This window comes from Hippoglossus hippoglossus, chromosome 8 (assembly GCF_009819705.1).
Source record: "Hippoglossus hippoglossus isolate fHipHip1 chromosome 8, fHipHip1.pri, whole genome shotgun sequence".
Lineage (NCBI taxonomy): Eukaryota > Metazoa > Chordata > Actinopteri > Pleuronectiformes > Pleuronectidae > Hippoglossus > Hippoglossus hippoglossus.
Window position 1 is genome coordinate 22,379,841 of NC_047158.1, and position 27,479 is coordinate 22,407,319.

At 44.5% G+C, this 27,479-nt stretch overlaps 2 protein-coding genes and 2 long non-coding RNA genes across 4 annotated transcripts; 2 read left to right on the forward strand and 2 right to left on the reverse strand.

Moving 5' to 3' along the window:
- Positions 1 to 2,560: 2,560 nt before the first annotated feature.
- Positions 2,561 to 4,859, reverse strand: LOC117765961. The gene is made up of 2 exons (XR_004614644.1): positions 4,145 to 4,859; positions 2,561 to 2,898 (listed from the first exon to the last, which is right to left on the reverse strand). It is a non-coding gene; the product is annotated as an uncharacterized LOC117765961 (long non-coding RNA).
- Positions 4,860 to 9,054: 4,195 nt separating this feature from the next.
- nags (N-acetylglutamate synthase) lies at positions 9,055 to 14,664 on the forward strand. The gene is made up of 9 exons (XM_034592611.1): positions 9,055 to 9,287; positions 9,333 to 9,719; positions 10,661 to 10,941; positions 11,028 to 11,241; positions 11,437 to 11,617; positions 11,726 to 11,765; positions 11,977 to 12,108; positions 12,837 to 13,019; positions 13,427 to 14,664. Exons 2-9 carry the CDS (start codon positions 9,345 to 9,347, stop codon positions 13,608 to 13,610), a joined length of 1,590 nt encoding a protein of 529 aa, XP_034448502.1. The 5' UTR covers positions 9,055 to 9,287; positions 9,333 to 9,344; the 3' UTR covers positions 13,611 to 14,664.
- A 633-nt stretch (positions 14,665 to 15,297) lies between these two features.
- Positions 15,298 to 16,439, forward strand: LOC117765962 (cytochrome c oxidase assembly factor 3 homolog, mitochondrial). The gene is made up of 2 exons (XM_034592612.1): positions 15,298 to 15,500; positions 16,209 to 16,439. Exons 1-2 carry the CDS (start codon positions 15,335 to 15,337, stop codon positions 16,313 to 16,315), a joined length of 273 nt encoding a protein of 90 aa, XP_034448503.1. The 5' UTR covers positions 15,298 to 15,334; the 3' UTR covers positions 16,316 to 16,439.
- LOC117765963 lies at positions 15,542 to 16,187 on the reverse strand. Its single transcript, XR_004614645.1, has 3 exons — positions 15,856 to 16,187; positions 15,764 to 15,786; positions 15,542 to 15,717 (listed from the first exon to the last, which is right to left on the reverse strand). It is a non-coding gene; the product is annotated as an uncharacterized LOC117765963 (long non-coding RNA).
- Positions 16,440 to 27,479: the final 11,040 nt, after the last annotated feature.

A 27,479-nucleotide genomic window follows, 5' to 3' on the forward strand; every position in this document is an offset into this window, starting at 1 on the left:
AGTTGGTTGGCTGCCATTTATCCACCCACGCTATTGGTCAATTGCAGCCATATGTGGACAGACTAGGGGGTCTGCCCTGCTGCCACCGTGTGTGTGTGTGTGTGTGTGTGTGTGTGTGTGTGTGTGTGTGTGTGTGTGTGTGTGTGTGTGTGTGTGTGTGTTGGCATCATTCCCTTCCTACGTTTTTAAATACACACCACTTCATATCGCCTCGTGGATACGTGCGTTGGGATTGGATGTGTAAATGTAGTGATGTCTGTGATGCAACCGTGTGTGTGTGTGTGTGTGTGTGTGTGTGTCTGTGTGTGTGTGTGTGTGGTTTCGCTGAGTAAATGTCGGTATCTCTCGGTTTCTCTGTTGTTAGTGTGGCTTCATCTAATCTGCTCTTCAATTTGGCCTCAGAACTCAAAACACACTGTCCACCCGTGTGCAGGCGTTCTCCTCCCACAGGGAATCAAACCCAAAACCCCTCTGACAGGTTGTTTATGCCGCGCCCTCTGAAGCCACCCAGACGCTGCGCTGCGGACGACAGTTTACAGTCGGTTACAGCAAGGTGGAGTAGACGAGAAGACCGATGTCCTGCAGGGAGACTGTGGAGCGAGACAACCACATGACAACGAGACTAAAAGATTAAAAGAGACAATAAGAGATGGATTTTTATTGATCAGCAACTCATGCAAACACCATAATTGAAACAATGTTTTATTCTAAATTGGATCAGTAGGTGGATTATTGGTGTAAACACATTCTGTGGCTGTTTCTATGAGATGATGAAGATGTCGCTGCACTGATTTTATTCCTATTACAAATTTTATTACAAATTTCCAGTTCAATGGCACAAAGACTGGGCCGAGAACTCTGTGATTCCAGACTGTGTTCAGAGTTAAGTAGAATGAACGTATCCTGAGGCTTCATGAAGCTTCAAGTGCAGAGAGATGAATGTAAAAAGGTTCATGTCTGTACAGTTACTATAAATATGTTTGGGTCCAATAAACAAGGTCCAATCTAATTTGTGCAGATGACACGATACAAAACTCAGCTTTGTTCCGTTTCTGTCCTGAATCTAAATGTAGTCGGTCTAATGAGAAGATTACTAACAGGTAATAAGGTTCCAGAGAAACCAGACGAGAGAAAGGTGGGAAACAGTGGAATGTGTGTTGTGCTCCCAGTTAGTGAAGAGTTCTCCACACTTCTCTGCCCACTGATCCCTATCAACCCAAAAGACCACTGGCGCTCGGTAGCTCAGCTTCCGGAGCAATTACCGGCTCCCTCGAGACTCCAGGAGAAACTGAGAACGAGGCAGCTTCTCTCTGTGTGTGTGTGTGTGTGTGTGTGTGTCTGTGTGTGTGTGTGTGTGTGTGTGTGTGTGTGTGTGTGTGTGTGTGTATGTGTGTGTGTGTGTGTGTGTCTGTGTGTGTGTGTGTGTGTGTGTGTGTGTGTGTGTGTGTGTCTGTGTGTGTCTGTGCACATATCGAATGTGTCTCTGCTCTGAATCCAAACCCCAGTGTGCCTCTGTCAGAGAACAGCTCACCCACGTAACCCTAAAATACCCATAATCCCTCTGTGTGCCCACATCAGGTATTTAGTTTCCAGTTTACAAACGGCCTCCAGCTCCAGCTCCCATTTGAAAGCTGATCCACTCGGAGGTTAAGCCAGCGAGACGGCGACCGATGTCAGAACAGTTTGATTTGTCATAATGGATCTTTCTTATTTCTCTGATTGGCCTCGTACAGTGGGCGTGGACCAAAGTAGATAGTTTAGATATTTATTCTTCATATATCTGTTCACGTGTGTTGGTTTGAATGATTCACTGAGCTGCTGTTATTTTTTCATACATTACATTTCTACCACCCCACCCCCACTGACTGCAAGGTGCTGTCGGCCTGTTTATTAAACGTTTATCTGTATTAAACGTGTGAAGGTGAGAAGAATAAAACGGTTCCACGTCCATGGACACACACAGATTTCTGGTGTTGTTTTGAAAATGAGCTTTAGAAGGTGAAGGAGGTTTTTGACAGATTAAACTCACCCAGTAAAATATGCAGTAAAACGCTGCATTTAAAAGACTTTAGAGTCACACGTAATGAATAACGCCTCCGTGTTGATTGAAGGAATTTAACTTGTAACGAGTTTATTCAAATGGTTGTGTTGGTGAGTAGGTTTGGAAAAGTCTGGTTTTGTTTTCAACGTGCTGCTTTAATAGCGACAGATAACAACGTTGTGTTGTTGTAGCTGAGTGATGGATGACACAGGGAATAACCAGTGATTAACTGCTCGTCACTGCGTCGCTGGCGAGCCAGAAAATGTGGATTTAACTAAGTGTTTGTTTGCAGGAGAGCAGGTACGTCTGCAAACTGATTCTACATTAATGTGTAACATACCCATGCATATGTAGGTGCATGTTTGTGTTAATACATGTGTGTGTCTGTGTGTGTCTGTGTGTGACATGTGTGTGTTTAATTGGACAGAGTTCAGAGTCAAGGCTCAAGGATAAGATAAGACTGCAGAAACCAAACGCTGCTGTCAGAAAATAACCACGTAACTACGATCGCAGTGTTTCTCTTCCTCCGAGCGGATGTTTCACTTTTCAGGCCGAGTCCCATCGACCCCGAGGAAGTTTCTAAACAAACCAATTCAAACATTTTCCAATCTGCTTCGGCGTAAATTAAAAAATTTAGGGGAAAGAAAAGTATTTTTCAGTCGGACCGCGGAGGACGGAGTGGATTTGTGCAGATACGTGGTTTCTTCGGGTCCGACGGTGCCGAGAAGCATCTGGTAACACTTCTGTGTAATTGCTGCTGTGAAACCCTGAAGATCTGAGAGGAGAAGAAAATTCCAACATGTTTTTCCTCCGTCCTTCTCCTGCCCCGTTCGCCTCCAGTTGGAATTTCACCAGAACTTAGGGCAAAAACAAAAGAGACTGGTGTTCAGAGTGTAAGAGGAAAAAAAACACTTGGATGGGATGAAATACAAGGACGTGTGTGTGTGTGTGTGTGTGTGTGTGTGTGTGTGTGTGTGTGTGTGTTCCTCATGTTGTGAGGACCTAAGGCTTCACGACTACGCTTCCATTTGAAAATACTGAAACGACCTCTGTCCACACTGACCCTGAAAACACACGTAACAAATCAAGACCTGAATCACTTCATTTTAAGGTCATGGGAAGATGACGGCAAGTTAGTAGTTAATGTTCAGTGTGTGTGTGTGTGCGTGTGTGTGTGTGTGTGTGTGTGTGTGTGTGTGTGTGTGTGTGTGTGTGTGTGGCTCCCCGAGTTCTCAGTAACCGGCCGTGCACTGAACCAAGTGAAGAACTGTTCTCTGATGAGAATGTTCCACAAACTCCTTTTCTACTTCTGTTTCACAAACAGTTCACATGGATGTTGTGTTTCTGCATTTTCCATTTCCATCATTCAAACAGTGAACGTTTAAATAAAAAACAAAGCTTTAATATTGTTAATAAAAGTAAGTAAAAAAAAGTTTACTTACTATTGTGTGCACAAAAAATATCAACTTGTTCTCAGATTATCTGTTTGACTCATTCTAATTCTATGAAAAGTAAATTTTAATTGTTGAATCAATACTTATAAAGTGTACATCATCTAAAGTGACTGAACAGATGAATTTATCTCTTCCTGATCAATCGATGCCTAATCCAAAGAATTAATTTTCTTGTTGTTATTGCTGGTTAGGAAAACAGGGAGTTAGAGCACTTCAAATGGTTGTAGATGTACAAAATAAAGATTAACCACAATGCAAAATAATATCATCATAAGTAACCAGATGAAATATATCTATTTAACAAACTTCTTCAGGGTTAGTAAAATAAAAATGAGGTGTCACCAATATTTTTCTAAGCAAAAATCAAATTGAAGAGAACATTTTCAAACCTTAGCAAAATAAATCAAAAGCTAAATCCGACCGGTGAGATACGTGTGTTTGTTTACGTCGTAGTAAAATACAGTGACTGCACCTGATGCCCTGTTTAGTTCTCAATGTTCTGTGTAGTGACATTTTAATGAGGAGATCATATGTTTGGATATACAGAGAGCAAACACACACACACACACACACACACACACACACACACACACACACACACACACACACACACAGTCTGCCACCACCAGAGTAAATACTTTATACCCACACATAACCACATTTCACCAACATGTCCAACCACACCAATGAGCCCACCCGGACTCTGCATCCAAATCCGCCAACAGACCGACTCTAATTCAGCGTTTCAAGTGGCTGTGTGGCACCAGGGTGGCAGAGCGGCAGGGTGGCAGAGCGGCAGGGTGGCACCGCCGAGGAGCTGTGGGCGTCTGCGCCGCTGCGTGTTGTCTGCCGGGCTTCAAAGCAGCCTCTCATTTAGTTCGGTGAAGAATGCTCCATTTTACACACGAGTCCCTTCTGCGCTTTGTTTTAATCACTTTATTTTATTAGCGTACAAGTGGCAGCATGAATGGGAGCGTGAGAGAGGGATGGATGTGGAGGTGCCTCTGGCTTCATAGGACAAAGTGTTCAGAGCTAAAGGGTCAGAGGACAGTTCAGTAGGAGGGAAGGTCTGTGATTTAAAAAAGGAAAACACTGAAATCAGGGACACGTCAACCACAACGTAGAAAAAGACTTTATCCGTAGTTTCCTCTATTAAAATCAATCTTTTCTCTACATGACGGTTGGTAGAAACATCTGCAGTCATGTTCTACGGCTCATCAGTGGTTTGACTGAGCTGAATGTTCATCATGCTTCACCTGCCTCACGCTCGACAAACGTCTTTCACTGTTTCTTCTTTTCTTTTACTGGGAGTTAGTCGTTTTAATGTCAGTGATCGTCTCTGCACGTGAAAATGTTCCAGCCAGTTCCTGAAGCTTCACTGCATCCTGAACATTTAGGACAAATACAAACAGCAGCGACTCTCACTAACAATCCTCAGCCCTGATCTGACCGGTCACAGTCTCATTAGATATGAACACAGTTTTCACCGGGTTAAGATTTAAATGTGCATTTGTCAGGTTCTAATTTCAGCTTTATCTGTTATGTGCTTTCACACCAGAAGCTGTGGTGATTTAAAATAAATCACTGTGACAATATTAGTTCAGTTTAATATGTGTTGACATTAGGAGAATAAGAATATTACCAGCAACACTATACAAATTGATTTATTATTTACAAGTTGTGAGAACTTAGATTTCTTTTATGTATGTTGGGTGAAATGTCTCCAAACATGTTTTTAAAAAATCAAATCACCAGATAACAGAAGAATTTTGACATTGAAACTTTAAAATATAAATATTAAAGCCTCAGAACTTATGGTCGTTTTTACAGTGTTGTAAAGTAATATTAGAATATTTTTAAAGTACATTATTTGTCTGTTATGGCTGAAATATATTGACGTCTCTCCTCTCCTCTGTTTTTCAATTTCAACGATCTCTCCCCCAAATTATTCTGCGAGTTTAAATCCCATAAATCTGCTTTATGTGTCTTATTGTGATTTATTTGTACGACTTATTATTGAGCTGTTATTATTTCTCCAAGCCGTCACATCTATAGGTTAAATGTTGGATTCTCTTTATTGTGTTTGTGATGTGGCTGAGGGACAAACAGGCTTTTTATAAAACATATTCTGATCTGAAACTGTAAGAGAATCACTTTGTTATTGAACCGTGAACTCGGTGCAGTTCTGTCCTGTAACACAGAAGACGAAGCTGAGAGACGTCTCCGTGACGCCCCTCGCTGACGGATCTGCGCTCACACAAGCTGCTGCCTGTCTAATCAGAGATGTTTAATCTGCCCTCTCGCCTTCAGGAGGATGGAGGACCACAGACAGCCTGTGATTAAATGACCACCCACACAGACAGACGTGCAGACAGACGTGCAGACAGACGTGCAGACAGGTGGGAAGACAGGGACACAGAAACAGATTTATTGAGAGAATTGAACCCTTCAGGGTATCTTGTCCTCTGACGATGACTGACTGGATGTAAATGATGGACCAGTGGAGGAGGACTCTCTCACCGACCTTTGACAAACCAGTACATCTGAATTAAATGGGTTTCAGAGGCTTTGACAAGAATATGAAACACATTTATTTGCAGAGCCTCTTGAAAATGTGTTTTATCTAAAACCCTAAACGCATCAATCTGCTGTGGGAAGTTTCTCATCTGTTCTGGTGCAGAAACGTCTTATTGTAGTTGTGTAAAGATTTTCCAGTGACTCACACACGTTGACTACTGTGTTCAACGAAGGTCACGTTTCACACAGACGACTGAAACGACATCTGAAGCTGGTGTCACTTCAAAAGCACCGAAAGCTGTTTTAACTTGAGAGTTCGCTGAGCCGCATCATCATCATATCTTCAGTTGGTGTTGACTCGCACGCTGTCAGTCAAACAGTGGCTGGGCCGGCTTCCAGGAGACACACACACACACACACACACACACACACACACACACACACACACACACACACACACACACACACACACGCGCAGCCCCTGGTGTCTACTGCCCTCTACTGTTCTTCAAACTGTTCATATCTGCAGGTCAAGTGAGGAGAGACGAGAAAAATCATTTCATTGAACAAACTAGGACGTGACTGAGTCGAGTTCAAACCTCAAACAGCCTCATTCAGTTCAATCAACCTGCACCAAATCACACACAGACATCTGTCCTCTCAATGTGTCTGATTATTACATCAAGATCCACGAGTAATTCACAGAGAATTCAGTGAAAAACTTTCTACTGTAACTCACAAAGTTAAAGAAAGTGGGAATAATTCCTGATACAGATCTGCACCTAAATTTAATGAGTTCATCTCTGACCCAAAGTCCTTCCACTGAGTTTCATTGAAATCCGTCCAGTTGTGTTGTTTCAGTTGTAATTTGTCAGCGAGACGAACCTGAAGTAGTAAAACTCGTATAAAGTATTATTAATATAACGTAGTAGAACAGTACCTGCATTATATAGTCAAGTAAAAAGCAGCAGAAGATGGAATCATCCAGTAAAAGTAAAGTTCTTCAGTAGATTTAACTTTTAATCAGTTAGATTTGATCATTGTGTGTGTGTGTGTGTGTGTGTGTGTGTGTGTGTGTGTGTGTGTGTGTGTGTGTGTGTGTGTGTGTGTGTGTTTTCCTTTTTACCGTATTGCTGTATTGATTTATATCAATATTTTGAGGAGCTTGTTTATGTGGACATAAATAAATAAATGATAATAAATACAGTAATGAATGAATGCATGTACATTCTTATGTCTGTTTATTTGCACATAGATTATTTTCAGTCAGTTACTTTAATATGAAGCTCTAACTAAAACCATGACTAAGCATTTTGTTTACCAGGACATAGGATCATCATGTTTTGGGGATAAAGAGAAACTTCAGTACTTTAAGTATATTCACTTCCCTTTTTTAAAAATGACAATCCTTCATTTTGAATAGATTCAGTTGGATCTGTGATGATCGGCTGTGAAGAGTCGACACATGGAGTCGATCTCCTGTGGAACCTGAAGGAAAGATGGTCCAAATCTGACCAGGCTGATAAAACTGAGAAGATTATTTTGGGCGTCGAACCCATGCTGAAGTTTTTCTGTCTCTTTGTGAAAGTTTTCTGAGCGTCAGTCGTTTCGAAGCAGTCAAACAGAACCAAGATGGCCGTCCTTGTTGCCCCCGGAGAAGATGGGGGGGGAGGAATGTTTTCCCGTTGCACAAAACCTTTGATCTCACACCCCCTAATCACTTCCTGGAGATTATACAGTACGTGCACCATAGCACTCAGTGTGTGTGTGTGTGTGTGTGTGTGTGTGTGTGTGTGTGTGTGTGTGTGTGTGTGTGTGTGTGTGTGTGTGTTTGCCTGAGGGCACTCGGGCAGATGCAGTCCAGCCTGATGACAGACAGAGATAAGGAAGCAGCAGAGACAGAAGCATGAAGACATCAGTGAAGACCCAGAAGAGTTATAAATACATTTGGCTTCACATAAAGAGAATAAACCAGTGGGAACATTTCTTACAGTGTAAAAATAAAGTGTTGAAGTCACTGAGCTGGTTGTCAGGGTGACGGGGGGCCGGTGTTATTATGGTCTGTGGACTCAGTGAAGATGCAGTAAACTGGAACTTTGGATGGAAATAAGAGTTTGTGTCAGTGTCACTGCAACGGACCATGTTTACTTCTAATAAAGATCTTACAGAGTCTATTATCCATCAGGATCTATAGCACTTAGCCTGTGAGGGGGGGGGGGGACACAGAGACCCACTCTGAAGCGTTTCTATCTGACCTGCAGGATGACGTCCTTCGTCTTCCTACGGCTACAGATCAAGACACATCAGGTTTATGAAGTGAAGGTTAAGTTCAGTGGAACCTTGTTTAAAGAACTACTTCACTTGGGTTGAAGACCTCTGACGTCATGATGACAACAATAAGAAACATCACTGACCACAGAGTTTCTCCTGTTTCCCTCTGATGAGTCGATGAACCTTCTCCCTCCAACATGAAGGAGTGAACCTCTGGAGCAGGACTGATGCTGAACGTGTCTGTGGGAAGTCCGAGCTCCACAGATCGAATGGTTCCGAAGGGAAAGTTGTTGTTTCAGGTCAGAAATGTCCAGTTGCCTTAATATCCTCTTTTAACAGGAAACTACTTTTTGTGTGTTTATGTACAAACGGTTCTTCTGATGCACAAATCAGATTCTGACTTACTCGTCCAATCCTCCTGTGCCACTGAACTTTACTGATAACAATTCAGACAAACCACTGCAGTGAAAAGGTGCAAATATAATCTACATACTCTGCACTTTCTTATTAATTTGTTCTTATTCTCTTTCTGTATTCTCTCGTCTACCTCATCCTGAGCTGCCTGCTGCTGTAACAGCTGACTTTCCCCCAGTGTGTGTTTTATCTTTTCTTATCTTAAACATATTTTATAAAATATCTTTTAATAATTTCCTTGTACCTGAGTCTGGTGACAAAGACCCTGAATCCTTCACTTCTCTCGTTTCATTTTTACTATTAATTACAATAAATGTGTAACTGCAGGTGTTTAGTGTTTTAATGTGTGAAGCACTTTGTAAATGTACTTTCTGAAAGTTCAATATAAATGAGGTTATGAATATTAAAATGATAAAAGTGTTGAGGGGAATCTCACCCCCGACCCTCTGGTGCTCGGCAGCATCATGTCAGTGGCTCCATGTTCCGGATGATGAAACGTGAGAAGTGCCGACGCAGCAGCAGCCGCACCCCGGTGACCTGCCCCCCCTCCCCCGGCCCCAGCCCTCACTCAGCCCCGGGGACGGAGCCCTGTGTCCCGCAGACCCGTGTCCCGCAGCCCCGTGTCCCGCAGCCCCGTGTCCCGCAGCATGGCCAAAGCACACACCGGCTCCTGCGGCTGTCGGGCCGTGGTCCTGGCGGGGAAGTACCTGTCCGGCCCGAGCGTCCCGGTACCGACGCAGAGCTCCGGGCTGAGGCAGCGGAGGTTGTTGGGTCCTCACCCCCGCATGGTGAGCTCCGACGCGGCCGGGAAGCGAGGCAGAGCCGCGGCTCTGGCCCAGCAGGAGCACCCGGGGAGCTCCTCCGCCGCGGAGCGACACATGCCGGCGAACCGGACCCTGATCTACCGGGACGTGAAGGCTTTCCTCAGCGAGGTCGGCGGGGACCCCCGGGAGGCCCGGTACTGGCTCACCCAGTTCCAGAGGGCCGCGGCCGCCCAGTCCCCGGCCTTCGCGGTCCTGGAGGTGGGTCTTTAACTCGGTTCTTATTAAACTTCATATAAAGATAAAGATTTAATCCTCTTTGTTCTCTGGGGAAAGATTTTAATGATCAGCCAATGTTTTAACCATCAAAGGAAGAATCAGCACCAACTAGGAGACTGGTTTTATTATTATATTATATTATATTATATTATATTATATTATATTATATTTACCTGTAGAAGCCACAAGTCTGTAAATTATCGACTGTGTTTAAAAACCTGATTTATTATGTTTTATTTATTATAAATACTACACTACCCACAATCCTCAGGTGGAACGGGGACGTCTGATTGGATGAGCTTTCTGTTGCCATGGAAACGTTCACCACGAGCGCGAAAATCAACCATGTTGAATTAATTACCAACTTCTTCAAGTCACTACACTTTTTATGTTATCGTGTTTATTTTTTATTTATTTGGATTCAATTTGGCAAGTTACTGTTATAGTTATTATCATTTAGCTTGAGACAGATGAACAGATAGAAGCCAAATATAAATACAGATTTAAAGATAAATAACTGAAGCTATACAAAGTTGTGCATTAGACTATAATGTACAATAAGGGTAAAGCAGATGTAAGTGTATTTGAAACAGGGCAAGAGTAAAACTTAAAATACAAGACTAGAGATATAAAAATATAGAATCAAATAAAGATCAACAGCTGGCAGCCTGTTGACGTGTTCATGTGATTAATATGTTAATCGCTCTCGTTTCACCGTATCTGAGAGCAGCTGCACAGTCTGTATCTCTGTGTGTGAACAGTGTGTGTAATTTTAATTTGTCCAAATAAAAATCTGAATCAAGGGTTTAAACCTTGGTTCTTCTTCCACAGCAGAGTTCATGACCTGCAGTGTTTTGTTGGCTGATGAAACTCAGCCTCTTGTTGATTAGTGGTTTCTGATTGGCCGGGCTTGTCTCTCCCAGGTGGACAGCTCGGTGTCGGACAGCAGGGACCGGGTGCAGAGTCTGGCCTTCGGCCTCTCCTTCCTGCAGCGGATGGACATGAAGCCGGTGGTGGTGATGGGCTGGTCGGCCTCTGAGGAGGCGGGGCCTGCTGAGGCGGACGCCGGGTCGCGGTGCAGCCGGGGCCTGGTGGAGCGGAGCCAGCAGCTGACGGAGGCTCTGCAGCAGCACTCGGCCACCGTCCTGCCGTTCTTCTCCGCCGAGTCCTTCCTCCTGCAGCACGAAGCCCCACGAGGAAGCAGGTGAGGGCTTCAGGTTGACGTCACGTATCATCCATCATCTCGTCTTCACTGTCCTCACACCCGTCTCTGTCCCGTCTCCCTCCCAGTGCTCCACACTACGTCGCTGTGGACCCCAGCCTCCTCCAGTGGACCCTGGACTGCGGGACAATCCCACTGGTTTGTCCCGTGGGGAGGGACGCCCGAGGCTGCTCAGTGATGTTGAACCCGACAGAAGTGACGGCAGCCATATCTCGAGCCCTGCAGCCGCACAAGGTCATGTTCCTGAACAACTCCGGGGGCCTCCGCAGCCAAGAGAGCAAGGTAACGTCCACTCTGCTGCAGATACGCCTGGAGTCCACACCAGTTCGGAAACGGTGCTGGTTCTGTTTTGGTTTGAAACATCCGGGCTGGTTTCAGTCTGGATGAGCAGAAACTGAGATGTTTACAATCAGCACCATCCTCAGCTTCCAGTGTTTTCCACCATTTTAACCTTCTCCTGAACATCTTCTGCTCCAGGTGCTGGGAACTGTGTCGTTGCCTGGCGACCTGCCCAGTCTGTCCCTGGCCGCGGGTCTGAGCGCCGCGGAGTGCCACCGGGTGGTGACCATCGCCCGACTGCTCAACCAGCTGCCGACCGAGTCCTCCGCTGTGATCACCTCCGCCAACACGATGCTGACGGAGCTGTTCAGCCACCGAGGTGAGAGACGACGATTCTCCCACATGCTCACACACACGTGCACGGACTTTAAGGTGTGAATTAGCATGAGGTTAAACCTGCTTCATCTCGTCTGGTCCTCCCTCTTAGGGTCGGGGACGCTCTTTAAAAACGGAGACCCCATCCACCGGTAAGTAGACAACACACCTACTTATACACAAACTTCTAATTGGAGTCTTAACCCGAAATCTGCTTCTTTAAACTAAAGCAAAAATAAATGAAAACACTGTATGTATAGCATGTAAAGTAAATACTGTGTGTGTGTGTGTGTGTGTGTGTGTGTGTGTGTGTGTGTGTGTGTGTGTGTGTGTGTGTGTGTGTGTGTGTGTGTGTGTGTGTAGGTACAGCTCTCTGGATGGGATTGATGTGGAGCGTCTGATGGTTCTCATCAACAAGTCTTTTGATAAAACTCTGAGGCGAGATTACATCGACTCGCTAAAGGGACGACTGCACTCGATCTACCTTTCTGAAGGGTGGGTGATACTATTACAGATCAAATGTCTGAAATCTTAAAATCAATCCAGGTCAGGGTTTGAATTCTAACCTGCTTCCTTCCCTCCTTACATACGTCAAATATATGAATCTAAGCTGAGGTGGAAGAGGTCATTTGTATTTCTTATCCATGGGAGTTGTTTTCACCACCTTCAGTTTTCACTACACTTCATGGTGCTGCTGTGTCGGAGTGAGGCCCTGGATATGTAGCTCCCTTTGTCCACCAGGAGGCACTGCTGGGCTTTTCACCTGCCACATTACTTCATTCATTCACAGCCTCTGTTGTTGAGAAGTGTCACCGTTTTAAAAAGCATCAAAATGACACCAACAGATCTCAGAGTTCTCAGCAGGATTACGCAAAAACATCCGAACAGATTTCCATGAAACTTGGTAGAACATTAAAATGTGCTGTGAGTCTGAGTAAAGGAGCAGATCCAGGAATTGTTTTTACCTTCTTTAACATTTACACACTTTTCCCAGAGAATAATTAATTGATTTTGATGAACGATGATGTTTAAGGAACTGATTTCGATGAGTGTTTTCAGTTTGGTGCAGATCTGAATAAACATCTGGATCAAGTGGATTTCAATGTGGTTTTATCTTCCACGTCCAGGATCATGATTTCATGATCTGCATTGTTTAGTTGACTGGATTCTCCTGCTCCTCTCGGTGCTTCATAGTGAACTGAGCCTCTCTCTGACTCCTCCAGCTACAGCGCCGCAGCCATCATCACCATGGAGCCGGTGAACAGCGGCACGCCCTACCTGGATAAGTTTGTGGTGAGCAGCAGCAAACAGGGCCAGGGCACCAGCCACGTCCTGTGGGAGTGTATCAGGCAGGACCTGGGCAAACTGTTCTGGAGGTCGAGAGCCACCAACAGGATCAACCCGTGGTACGACACACACACAGACACACACACACACACACACACACACACACACACAGACACACACACACACACACACACACACACACACACACACACACACACACACACACACACACACACACACACACTCACACTCAAACCAACCAACTTTTGACGAGTATCACCCTAAAATGACTGAAAGTTCAGTTCTACAGTTTTAAAGTGTCTGCTGAGGATGAGATGCAGTCGCTGCAGGTTTACTTGTACACTGGGATGTTGTATTTAAGTTAAATGCAATTAAGTCCAAAGTTTGATCTCACTTTTTCTTGCCTCTGTTCACTTGTTGTTTCATGATTTAAGCAAAGCCCTGACGTCTGGTTACATCATGAATCTACATCAACCTGCTCTGCCTCCTCTCTCTGTGCGTCCAGGTATTTCAAACACTGTGACGGCAGCTTTGTTAACGGGCTGTGGACCGTCTTCTGGTTCGGCCTGACGGACATCAGAGACTCCTACGAGCTGGTGGAGTACGTCAAGAACCTCCCTGACTCGTTCCACGACTCCTCCTCTCTCACCGCCGCCGAGCAGCTCCCTCCGCCGGCCGCGGGGTCCTGAGCCTCCTCCGAGCCGCTGGGTTCAGCACTGGAGTTGTTTTAGGTTTTTTATTCTTCAGCCTGAGACGGAGTTTTCTCAAGTTTTTGCTCTGACTGCTCTTTTTCCCAGTTCTGGTTTTTTGTTGGTTTCCACCACGGCACTTGAAAACCAAAGCTTCCTCGTTGTGGAGGATTACACACAAGCTGAACTCACATTTATTCACTTGCTGTCTGGCCGCACTCCGTCCAGACCGACTTCCCTCCGTCCGGAAAATGGTCGGACCAATACGATACATACAATACTGATCCAAAACAATAATCTCACCGGGGGGGGGGGGGGGGGGGGTTGGATGCAGTGACCGACTGAGGAGCGTCCAATGGGAGCACGGCTGAAGCTGTGGCTGTAACTGACGGTTTATCCTCAGAGAAGAAGAACAAACAGCTGGAGTTTACTTTCTTCTTCCACTCGGCTGCGTCGCTCAGTTCTTTGCTCTGATTGGTTGTCCGGCTCTTCTGTGAATCAAAAACAAACCAAGAAATTAAACTACTTTTCAAAACCATTCAAGAATGTGAATTAGTCTGGAGACGGCAGGCATATCCGGCTGACTATTTTAAAAATATATTTCAATACAGTTACTGTGTGTGTGTGTGTGTGTGTGTGTGTGTGTGTGTGTGAGAGGTTCAAGAATCAAGAATCATGGACCTGAGTCAAATGACCTTTTTTTAAATTTACATAAAATCAGGTGAACAAGCTGCTAGTTTACTTACAGTCTATTTATAGATATCAGTACTTGTAATAATTTCATATTTTTAATGCATAACTTTGATAAGTTATAAAACTTACAAACACAATCATGGTATCCATGGATCTTAAAGTCAATCTTAACCAATAAAAGTCTTAAATATTTGCCCTCGTGCATTCAACCCTTAAACTTTTCTGTACTTTTCATTTGAAATATTATCTTGATAAGACCAGATTAGTTTTTTCTTAGTTCAGGCTCATGTTTGAGTTTTAGTGGAGCTTCCTTCAGTTTGGTTCTGACGTGTTGTTGGAGCCGATCACTGCAGAATGGTGAGAAACATGGTTTAGTTTTACTGTGTCGAGTTTTATTCTTTCTAAGATGAAACTGTTGTTTGAATTTTGTGGTGAATCCATTTGCAAAGACAGGACACGACTTTGCAACTGATGGGCTGAGAGATAAATGAAAGAAAGATGGTAAATCTGATTTGATTTATTCTCAGTATCAGGTTGTGACTGTTTGTAGAAATCATCCGAATAAACCTGGAATCTTTACTTCAAACAAATGACCTTTGTATTTGGTTATTGCTTCTTCAGATGTCAAGATGAAGTGTGTGTGTTTACTTCCCCGGCACCGCACTGCCCTCTGTGTTTGGGATTATTTAACTACATGTATTATATTGTAATAACCTACAGTGAAATTAAATGTGAAAATAATATGACAGAGGACTAATCAACAGAAATAAAATGACCTTATATAATTACAAATATATTTTATGTGCATTACAGACACTGTTTGAATTAACTGTACAAGAAACCAGAGATTAAAACACCACAGCAGATTATAAAAAATATATAATATTTAAATATATAAAGAGGTTAATAACTATGGGATAGTTGTACACACTCCATCACTGTAGGTGGCGCTGTGAGCGGTTCCCTGTGTTTTCCTCCTTGTTCCGGGTCATGTGATGTAACCGGATGTATTCAGCAGCTGATGATCCAACATGGAGGAGAAGTCATCGGGACCCGGGGACAGAACCGGGACCGCGGCTGAGAAGCTGCGGCTCCTCCGGCAACAGGAGCTGGATCTCTGGAGGAAGAACGCGCCGCGGCTCCGGAGAAGGAACCTGATCACCGGCCTGGGCATCGGAGCCTTCGTGGTGGGGATGTGTATCCTTTACATAGTCTGGTCCCAAACCTTCATGTATAATGGTCCCTCACTGTTTACCTGTTCTCACCATTACATAGACTGGTCCCTGACCATTACATAGACTGGTCCTTCACTGTTTACCTGTTCTCACCATTACATAGACTGGTCCCAAACCTTCATGTATAATGGTCCCTGACCTTTACATAGACTGGTCCTTCACTGTTTACCTGTTCTCACCTCTACATAGACTGGTCCCTCACCATTACATAGACTAGTCCCAAACCTTTACATAGACTGGTCCCTCTCCTTTACATAGACAGGTCCCTCACCTTTACATAGTCTGGTCCCAAACCTTCATGTATAATGGTCCCTCACTGTTTACCTGTTCTCACCATTACATAGACTGGTCCCAAACCTTCATGTATAATGGTCCCTGACCTTTACATAGACTGGTCCTTCACTGTTTACCTGTTCTCACCTCTACATAGACTGGTCCCTCACCATTACATAGACTGGTCCTTCACTGTTTACCTGTTCTCACCTCTACATAGACTGGTCCCTCATCTTTACATAGACTGATCCCTCACCTTTACATAGACTGGTCCCTCTCCTTTACATAGACAGGTCCCTCACCTTTACATAGACAGGTCCCTCTCCATGATTTAACACAGATACTAATGGTCTCTACACTGAACACAGTGTTGTTTCCTTCATCCTGCCGTCTCCAGTCACTTACACCATCCTGTCGGTGAAGCAGGAGAGAATCGTGGAGGAGCTGGATGAAGAGTCCAGGATCCGGATCTACCGAGGACCTCGGACTGGAGCCAACTCCTGAGCTGCTGGGGATCAGCACCTGTGACATCACAGCCACTCTAACTTATTTAACAAGGACGAACTCACTATGTTTCTTTTCTGTTTGGGTTTCATAAAATTCACAAATGAAATCAACGGTTTGTGAACTTTGTTATTTGTGTTGATCATTGTACTTTTCACATGTGGAAACACTAAATATGTACAGATCCAGATCTTCCAGTGAATCCACAATAGAGATTTATTTATTTACTTATCCTAGAAATTCTCATATAAGCCTACAATTCAGTACATGTACAAAGTACACAAAGTAAAGAGTAATAAATACTTAATGTATATTAATATCTATCGGGTGTAAAAGGAGTTTTCTTTACAGTACATTCCTATTTGTACCAAATTCTATCAATCAATCAAATTGTATTTGTATAGCCCATATTCACAAATCCCAGTTTGTCTCATAGGCTTTAACAGGGTGAGACATCCTCTGTTCTTAACCCTCAACAAGAGTAAGGAAAAACTACTAAAAACCCTTTTAACAGGGTAAAGAAGGTAGAAACCTCAGAGACACATGTGAGGATCCGTCTCCCAGGACGGACAGAAGTGCAATAGATGTCAAGTGTAAAGGAGAACATCAAGATAAAGGTTTTAGCAGCATTGATAAGGGTAAACATTTACAGTATAGTATAAGTATAACTGAAGGTCAATGAAATGGTGGATTATCTACATCTTCTTTAAATCAGTTTCCCTCTGGTCCTCCGGAGGGTCACGGGTTGAGCCAGCTGACATTGGGGCAGACTACATCCTGGACAGGTCACCAGCCAATCACAGGGCCCAGTTCATTTCCGCTGCTTGAAAACGACTGGGCAGATTCCACAGAGAGTTAGAACCATTGAACCCAGTTTAATTCATCCACATCACACTGTGACGTCAGGTGGTTTCATTTAGTTTCATTTGGTTCATCAGCTTCACCTCCTGATGCTGTGAAACTCCAGAGAATCTAGAACAATGAAGCTTTTACAACAACGACTTCTAGACCCACATGAGGAACTTTCAGTATATAGAACTATAAGCAGTTTATATACTGAGCAGTAAATTAACAGTGAAGTCGTTCTATAAACTGAATGTAGAAGCCTGAGAGAAAGTGTGTGTTTACACCAAATACTGCTCAGTTATAGTTGTTATAGTATATTTGTATATTTCATCTTTTTCTCTGATCTCTGGTCTGTTTGGGCAGTTGGAGGCTTGTGGTAACTCGCCAGCGTGGCCACTAGAGGGCGCTAGAACTCTTTCACTGGGGTTTCAAACGGTTTCATGATTCTTGTGTTTGTGTAAAATGACATCAAGTCAGTGCAGAAACCCAGAGTGAGAAACTAACAGCTTCAACATGGACAGAATAAAGACTCATAAATATAAACCCAGAGACAGGAAGTGACACGGAACATCATTTTGTTTCTCTTGGTTTTATTCATGTTTGTCTTGTTTACATCTTCGTCTTCTTCACCGACTCTGCTCCACAAACCAACGGCTCCTTCACAATGGTTGGAGGGAGGGGTTTTAATATATGTATATATTTGTATATAATATATTAATATATATACTATATACAGTCAATGGGGGCAACCAGGGAGGGCCAATCAAATTCCTGGAGGATGAGCTCACTGGCCAATAGCCTCACTTCTGATCTTCTGCTGCAGTTTGTTGTTCCCACAGATTTCTGGGGATGAATGTGATTTTATTCCAGATCAGGTTGAGAGAAGATAAGAGGAGAAACAACCACAGGCCTGAGTGTGTGTGTGTGTGTGTGTGTGTGTGTGTGTGTGTGTGTGTGTGTGACGTGCACGCCATGCATGTGCCTTCCTCGGGTGAACCCAAGTCAGACCATGGAGCTAACCCCATGTTACTGAAAGTAGACTTTCCTGTGTAGTTACTGTAACATGGAATTACCCGAGGCGGGTCCGGTGCCGGACGGGTTCAGAGCCTGAGGTCGACAACACGTCCAGTTAAAACGAGCCAAGTGACGTGATTGGCTGGAGAGTGCTCCCACAATGCACGGTGCCCCCCCCCCCCCCCCCCCCCCCCGTGGTGACCAGGCTGCTCCTCAGCCAACTCTGCTGCTCTCTGCCCCCCCAACTGAAAAATAAAAACCAGTACACGTGTATCACAGACGGTTCAGAAATCCACCAGGGGGCGTGTTACACTGAGAGGACTGAGAGCTTGGTGACGTTTTGTGTCCTTAAGTCCAAACAGACGTGGAAACACACCCAGAGGAACGAGACCCAGTTTACCCACAGATCACAGCGTGAAGGAAGAGCCTCACAGAGAAGGTTTAACAGGAACGAGTTCACGAGTAGAAAGAGAACAAACGAAATATGAACATGAAGCAACAGATCCAGTGAAATTCATTCAACCTTGATTTTAACTCAGGAATAAGTTGAGGTAGGAACTGTGGATAGAAACTAACGAGACATTCCAAGACACAGAGAAAAGTAAAAGCATGAGGAGTAAACACAGCACATACAATTTAATATAAAGAAAAATGAATCAATTGAACGGAAACTAGAACAAGAACAACTGGATTTAAATAAAGTGAGATTTAAAACCTAAATTGAGCTTCAGATGTTATTTGTCTGATTCCATGTTGCAGGTGCACGATGAGAGAAACTGGATCAACTGAGCTCAGTGAAAACAGCTTTAAATAACTGTGTTCAGCTCGGCTCAGACCTGGTGTCTGATCCGGTGTCTGATCCGGTGTGAACAGGAAGAACCTGGAGAGACGAGGAACTTCACTCACTCAACTCTTTGTTTCTTCAGTCATGATGGTCGTTCATCTCAGTGGAACTCTCACGATTTCTAAACAGGTGGTGAGATGGTGACGTGTGAAGCAGGAAACATGAGGAAGGATTAATATCATCATTGTGTTTCTTCTTTATTTGTGAAAGTGTGATAAAAGTAGTTTTTCTTGTTTTAACTGTTTGCATCAGCTGTAAAATCCTCCGTGTCAGGAGGTCGAACATGTAAACATGTCATCTGAACAGATGTTAAACATCTGCACAGGCAAACCACAGAGAAGCTGAGGGATCGATCCTGTTCAGTGTTTGAGAAGCTTCAGTCAAAAACCAGGACTTTTTATTTCATGTGATGAAACAGTGAAAGTTCTTTAATCTTTTCAGTCTTTACAGATTCATGTTTAAATCCTCAGCATTATAAATGATTTAATATCCTCTCCTGTGTCAACATGTCCTGCATATGTGTGTGTGTGTGTGTAGATGTGTGTAGATGTGTAGATGTGTGTAGGTGTGTGTAGGTGTGTGTAGGTGTGTGTATGTGTGTAGGTGTGTGTAGGTGTGTGTATGTGTGTAGATGTGTGTAGGTGTGTAGATGTGTAGATGTGTGTAGGTGTCTATATCTCCAGCAGCAGCCTGTCCAGACTTGTCTTTATGTGTTTGTATAGGTAGAGGTCAGACTAGTGTAACTTCAGGGCCATGCAGGTGTGTGTGTGTGTGTGTGTGTGTGTGTGTGTGGGGGGGGGGGGGGACTTTGTGTGTCTGTGAGTGTGTGTGTGGGGGGGGGGGGACTTTGTGTGTCTGTGAGTGTGTGTGTGGGCCAGGTAAATTGTACAACTGGTGTTTGCAGTTTGCAAAGAGAAGAAAAAAACGCTGCATCACAATAATAAACCTATTAGTGGACGTGGATCACAGGTGCATTGTGGGACGTTGCTGGTTGAATCCTCTACTTGCTGCAGCGTTAACTTGAGTTTGAATCAGTGTCAGTTTTGCTTCCGTTCAGGTCCTAGAACATCTTTTCATACGAGACACAGACTGAATAAAACAGCAGATTCATTTACATCCTCTTCTTTATTCAACGTAAACCTTGTGCAGTTTCTGTTCATAACGAACTTGTTGTTGAATCAATAAGGAACAGGAGGAATAGAGTTTGCCACGGCCAGGATCTGACTGTTTCTCTTTGGTTCAGTAGTGTAAATGTTTGTCGGTGAAGAGGAAGAGGAGCAGCCCAGAGGAGCAGAGGGAAACTAACTGTTAGAAGACGGAGGCTGGAACTTGAGGTATGTGTGAGGCAGGCACGGACAGGCCACGCGTAGTGAGCAGGATCTCAAACCGACGCTCTGAGCGGCTCTCATTCAATCTGCTGTTTAATTGTTCGCTGCAGGTCGGACTCGTGCATCAGATGTGACCCGGTTTAAACCAGATTCACTGACTTAAAGATCCACATCCTCAGCTGTGACCGGATCATCAGCTGAGGATGTTCAGGACTCTGACGACTCAACAGACAGAAGCTCCATCGTGTTATTATATCATAAACAGATATCTGAATATAACAGCACAGAACAGAGAGTGTGGATAAAAGAGCAGAACGTTTTATATCTATTATTATTATTTTACAGTCATTTCATTCACAATGGATTTATCTCTCCAGGGAAAGTGTGGTGACTTAATGTTACATGTTGTATACTATTACATTTGTACATATAGACATGTATATTATTATTATAATAATTATATATATGTCTATTTCAAAGTTCACACATGTACAAATACTCTATATATCCTTGTGCGATCATCCCGTGTATTTATCTGATTTTATTCTATTTTTATACTTTCACATAAAGTCGTCCTCATTGCTGCTGTAACAAGTGAATCTTAACTTATCTTATTGATATATTAACTTATCTTAACTTATCTTATTGATATCTTAACTTATCTTAACTTATCTTATTGATATCTTAACTTAACTTAACTTATCTTAACTAATGGACGACAGCTCAACTCAAAAGCATCTACAAGTTGAATGTAATGAATCATAATTATCATAGTTATTGTTCTGTATTCAATACTTTAGTTACTTTAAGCATGTTTTACTAATAATGGCTAAATGCCTTTAATTAACAGTTAAAGTAGCTTTAGATGAGTTTTTTTTAATCTGGTCTCTAACAGACGATCACTGCGTCGTGTGGAACTAAACGTTCTGCTGCTGGTTCCAGGTCTTTGCTTTAATTTGACTGAATCCTGTGGAACAACTGATTTCTCTCTGCCTCCACATGTGAAAACACACATGGTCCAACAAAGATTCCCAACAACAGAAACACAGCAGAGGCTGCTGAGGCCATTTTCCTGTCTCTCTCTCTCTCTCTCTCTCTCTCTCTCTCTCTCTCTCTCTCTCTCTCCCTCTCTGTCTCTCTCTCTCTCTCTCTCTCTCTCTCTCTGTCTCTCTCTCTCTCTCTCTCTCTCTCTCTCTCTCTCTCTCTCTCGCTCTCTCTCTCTCCCTCTCCCCCACATTCCAGGGGAGTTCAGTCGCTCGGGGTGAAAACACACACCCTGTAAGAGGAGAAGTGATGGAGGAGGTGGAGTTAACGCTCAGTCGTCCCTCGGTCTCTTTACTTCAGCCACGACTCAGTTTTCCTTATGTGAGGAGGAGGAGGAGGAGGAGGAGGAGGAGTGATGGTGACGTGTGTTCATTTCTTTCTCATCCTCTGAAATCAACTGTTTTGAATTATTCTCTATAAGCTAATACAGTACAGCTCCACTCTGTTCCCTCCACCTCACTAGTGGATTCAGTGGTAACGACCCAAACTCATGTTTTATACCCACTGTTGTGTGTTTATCTTGTTTAGCACATTACTCCTGAGACACGTTGTTACTGTGCATGACACATTTGTCTGGAATGAACAAACTCACTTCATCTTCAAAGTTGAACTCAATTTCTGAAGCTGAATTACAGGAAGATGAATCATCAAGACTACAGAGCAAAGTTATGTTGTTTTAACGATTCTAAATCCTCTGATATGATTCTGTAACTCACACAGTCCACGTTTGTGCAGCTTCAGCTGGAAAACATCTTTTCCTGCGGCAGGAAACCGCCTCTTTAAATAATGAACCTCATATAGAACGATGGTGACATCACAGATCATTATTCTGATAAACCTGAACATGAAGTCAAACTTTTCTATCTTTTATTCTGAAGTTATTGAAGATTTACTTTCAAACCAGAAGCAGCTCGTGTTCCTCTCGTGATGCGAGTTGATGGGGAATCGGATTTTTCCACGGGGGGAGGGTGTGTGGGGGGGTGGGGGGGGGGGGGGGGGGGGGTGTGTGGTGGGGGGGTGGGGAAGAGTGTCTGAAGCAAAAAGAGAAAACTCTTCTTCTTCTTCTTCTTCTACCCACAATGCTTATGGTGACTCACATCGTCATCCAGGGGCGTCCAATCAGAGGAGACCTCCACCCCCCTCACCCAAATGTACACACACACACACACACACACACACACACACACACACACACAAACAACTTTGGTAATTGACATAACCTGAAATAAAATCCTGACCTTCACACAGACTTTTGAACGTGGGTCAGGAATCGAGCAGACGCCTCAATGTCCTCAGTCTGTAAGGTGGACACACACACACACACACACACACACACACACACACACACACACACACACACACACACACACACACAGCTGGCCTGCTGATGTTGATCTATATCAATGGCAGAAACTACTTTTAGTCAGAGGCTCTCCCCCCCACTGCGGTCGATGCCCCCCCGCCCCCACCCCTCACAGTCCAGAGAGACTGTCCAGACCAACACACACACACACTTTAACACAACGCTCCTGCTGAGTTGTGTGTTGGTCCAGTAAACTCTGGGCCTGTCTCCGACTCGGGGGAATGTTTCTGTGTTTCTCTGCGTGAAGCTTCTCCAGAGTCTCGTGAAGACGTGAGCGTCCACTCGTGGAACAGCTCTGAGTCAGGAAGGAGATCTGTCTTTCCTTTTCTCCACAGGAGTTTTGATCCTTTTGAAACACTTGAGTCACAACAAAAACTAATATTGGAAAACAGAAGAAAGACAAAGGTACATCCTGTGTCTGAAATGGTTTTAAGAGTATAAGGAACCTCATCTCCCATGAACCTTTGAGAACGATCCTCTCCAATCCAGCTGCTGCTGCTTCTTCTTGAATTGAACCTTTAGTGATTTTCACCTTTGTCTCTTTTCCTCGTGAGAACTGCAGCATGTTAGAAACCATGTGTCTGTGCGTCGGCCTGTGATGAGCTGGTTACACGTCCACGTTCTGACACGTGCACACGACCCTCAATGCTTTATACATGATATAAACATGATGTGTCTGTGGTGGATTCAGGTTTTACACACGTTGTGGGGACCTGAGTCTCTCACATTATGGGGACTTGCAGTAAATCGTAGAGTTTTAAGGTTAAGATTAAATTAGTTTTAGGTTCATGTTGTGGTTAATGGGTCTGTGGTATCTCGTATCTCACTAACCTCGAGGTTAAGTGCAACTATGTGACTCACAGTTTTGTTCTTATATTTTAAAACAGTCAGTACTGAGCTTGCTCTCTGATGAACTGTTAGTATGATCTTAGCGTGTTCACCTGTGATCGGTTGTGTGTAGTTGTGTGTTTGTCGATCAGCTGGAACAATGTGGTACAGACACTTTTCTTTACCTTTGGTCTGGAAACACGACGCCTCCTTCCTTTAACCCGACCCTTCATCCTACAGGACACACCCCCCTCCCCGCCGCTCTTCTACCCTCAGCCGCCCCTCCCTCCATCCCTCTCTCCCCCAACACCCCAAATCTGCAGTGTTTTCCTACATGTGGCGACTGCGGCCGCTGATATCCACCCTTTCCACTGTCATTTCTCTGTCTGTTCCCACACCAGTAAAACCAGTGGACCAGTGGAACCAGTAAGAGAACCAGTGGAGGAACCAGTGGAGGAACCAGTGGAAGTCGGTGGGGCTGCAGGAGCCCAGGGTCTGTGTGAGTGAATGGGAGTTCTGGTTGTGTTAGTGCAGTTACTCATTGAGGCCACCAGGGGTCGTCAGAAAAGCTCCAGAGCTGCTCAGATCCTGGGTCCTGTTATAAACAGAGGATAATCACATTGTTACTCACACAACTGTCACACAACTGTCACACAACTGTCACACAACTGTCACACAACGACACTCGATATCTGACACCAGCGTTTCACTGACCTTGGACTCTCACACATGAACTCCGCAGAATGTCCGCACTGATGGGTCCGGACTTTCTGCGGAGTTTCTCCTTCACGTATGAAGAAATGGGAAATTCTCCGCTCGGACCTGCAGAGCGTCCAGGTGAGGGGCGGAGCCACAGGCAGGACGTGGCGTATAGATTCCGCTCTGGAGATCACGTGTTTCTGTTTGCAGGACAGCGACACCGGCGTCGTCCCTCATCACTGAAAGTTGACATCTGCGTCCTCTACGTAAATGTTTCCTCTTCCCATCCTGATTTATCTCTGTTCTTGTTGTTGTTGTTTTTCCGTCGCATGTTGGAAACGCCAGCAACTTGACGTCCTCCTGAAATTATCTGGAGTTCAATGCATGTCTGGAAGCAGCTTCAGTGTCACTCGGCTGCACAGTTGTGGTCATTGCAGCCGAAAGGGAAGATTCACCTCCATGATAGAAGTCACATGAGGGAAAAGTCTCATGGCTCTGGATTCTGACCAGCACATCTGGAGCTTTATCAATAAAGAAGAAGACAATACTTAAAGAATACTCTCTCACTTGTCTGAAGATGCTGCTTCTGCTTCAGTTCATTAAACTATCGGCTCCTCTGCATCACGTCTCCAGGAAATAACCAGATCCTGTCAACATCCCGCCCATGGCAGAGTTGGTGTGAGGCTCACATGAGCGGAGCCACTGATTCCAGGGTTCTGTTGAGGCTGTTCACTTTAGATTTACTTTATCATCCACCTCATCTGATCAGTAAATAACTAATTAACCAATTAAACACAAATGATATAGATCTGGAAAATACTGGTTCGTGTATTTGTCTTCAAATCCTGTGAAATATCTTCACAACTGTGTCGACTGAGACTTTGTGAAACTTCTGTTGTGGCCTCGCTCCATTTCTACCGGAAGGAAAACGTCTGATAGGGAAGAAGAATCGGAAAAGAAGGGAGAGATGAAACCAGGCCACAGTGTGTGTGTGTGTGTGTGTGTGTGTGTGTGTGTGTGTGTGTGTGTGTGTGTGTGTGTGTGTGTGTGTGTCTGTGTGTGTTGGCCCTCTGCTGATCTCATCAGCCACCTCAGAAACCAGCAGCTCCGATGTCTCAGAACAGAAGCAGCCAATAGCACACACATCTACTGTGGTATCGGCCAATCAGCAGCAGCCGTCAGTAGGAACCCGCCCACTTCCCTCAGCTCCGCCCACCAGTCGCTGCATCTGGAGAAGTTTCTTTTCAGAGAATTTTCTTTTTGTCTCAAAGTGAAAAACCTTTGTTGTTTTCACTGCAGATCCTTTCTGAGCTGAAAGTGGATTCAGAGGTTGATGAGACCGAGACACTCAGGGTTCTCCAGCAGAGACGAGGAACAATGAGGTGGAACATCAACACAAAACTATCTACTCATATATTCACCAAGTTTCCTGAGATGTGACATATGAGCTTCATCCAAACTTACACGAGTACGTTTAGAAACAGCTGAACTCTGCTGCAGACGCGTCGGACGTCCACACGACTCCAGAGTTTAGGCTGAAGCTCTTTAAAACAGAGAAGCTGGAAAACGCTGCTGGAGCCGATTTAGTTTAAAACCAGAAACTGAGATGTTTGTAAACGATGACGTAGACAAACATGGAGAATCACGAGTTCCCGACCCTGTTGTCGGAGACGAGATGGTATTCAAAGAATTTGCAACCTGAGTGGTGACGTGACGTGTTTCAGGCGTGTTAGTGTGGACAGAGATGTCAGTGAAGCCAAAGCGTGTTGATCGCCCCCTGGTGGCTGGCTGCAGTACAGGCCATAAACCCCACCTCCTCCATGTTGGCAGTTGGGACAGGGACAAGGTCAAAGATTGTGTATTCTGTCACATTAGGTAGTTCTTATCACACCGATGTTTGTGTGTCTGATAAATTGGGTTTTAGTTATTTGATGATGTAAAAAACAGGGCGAGTCTGACTCACAGTTGTTGAGAGTGTGAATCGTTGTGACCTGGCGACCTCGGCGTCATCGCTCGTGCACCGACTCTGATCCTCAATGATGCAACAGATGTCTGCGTTCGTATCAAGGATGTTTCGCATTTCTGCATCGCTGGAGGAAGTGGAGACAAGTCCTCATGTCCAGTCCGTGAGAAACTGTCTCCACCCTCTGATTTCTGCAAACAGCTTATTTAAATCACAGGCTACTTACAGACGAAGCGATTAGCCACCGTACGATCGGGGCTTCTTCAATCAGGTTCATTCTAAGATTTTGAAAGTCATGTGTTGCACAGAAGCACCAGAGGCTCATTAAAATAAAGCAGCTCACACTCTGCACAGGCTCTGACCTCGGCCCCGGAGCTTTTCCCCCCGTAGAGACGGCCCTGCCCGACAGGGAGAAGAAAGAAGCGGAGGCAGCTATAAAGAACAATTTGTAAAGCAAAGCCCCAGAAAACTCATTTAAAACACCACCTATAAAACTTCAAAAACAAGCAGGTCCAATCTAAGCAGTTCCTCCTCTTCATCAGCGAGATACAGCCTCTTTACCCACAAGCCCCCTGCTAACGTGGCTAAGTGCTAACAGAAAACAGCAGTGGCTTTAGGAGGTGGGGTGTTAATAGGCTCTCAGAGCGGCTAATATGGAAAGAAGGACTGTTTAAAACTTGCTGAGAGGGAGAGAAAGAGGAGCATAAAAAGAGGAGAAGAAAGGAGAGGAAGAGGTGACCTGTGGCCCCCCGGTGTCGTACTGGAAACCACCAGAGGGGGGCCATTTTAAAACAACTCCATAAAGTGGTTTAGGAGTGGGGGGGGGGGCAGCGTGGTGCCGCTGCTGACGTTTATATGTGTCCAGGTACCAAAGAGCCGGGGGCGCATTCAAAGATGGCCGCCTTCCGGCCTTGTGGCAGGAGCTGGCGTTCGGCGAAGAGACGAGTAAAACTCTGAGATCACGGGAAGAACGGACGGAAGAATTCAGACTCTGGTTCAGATCGGAAAACCACGTTCTGTTTGTCAACAAATGTTCGCTGATGGTTTGAGCAAACAAACAAACAAACAAGAAACTCTCTCTCTCTCTCTCTCTCTCTCTCTCTCTCTCTCTCTCTCTCTCTCTCTCTCTCTCTCTCTCTCTCTCTCTCTCTCTCTCTCTCTCACACACCAGCAAGTGTTCCTGGTTTCTGAGGAAGCAGTAAACACACCAGGTATCCCAGCATGCTCCCTGTTTC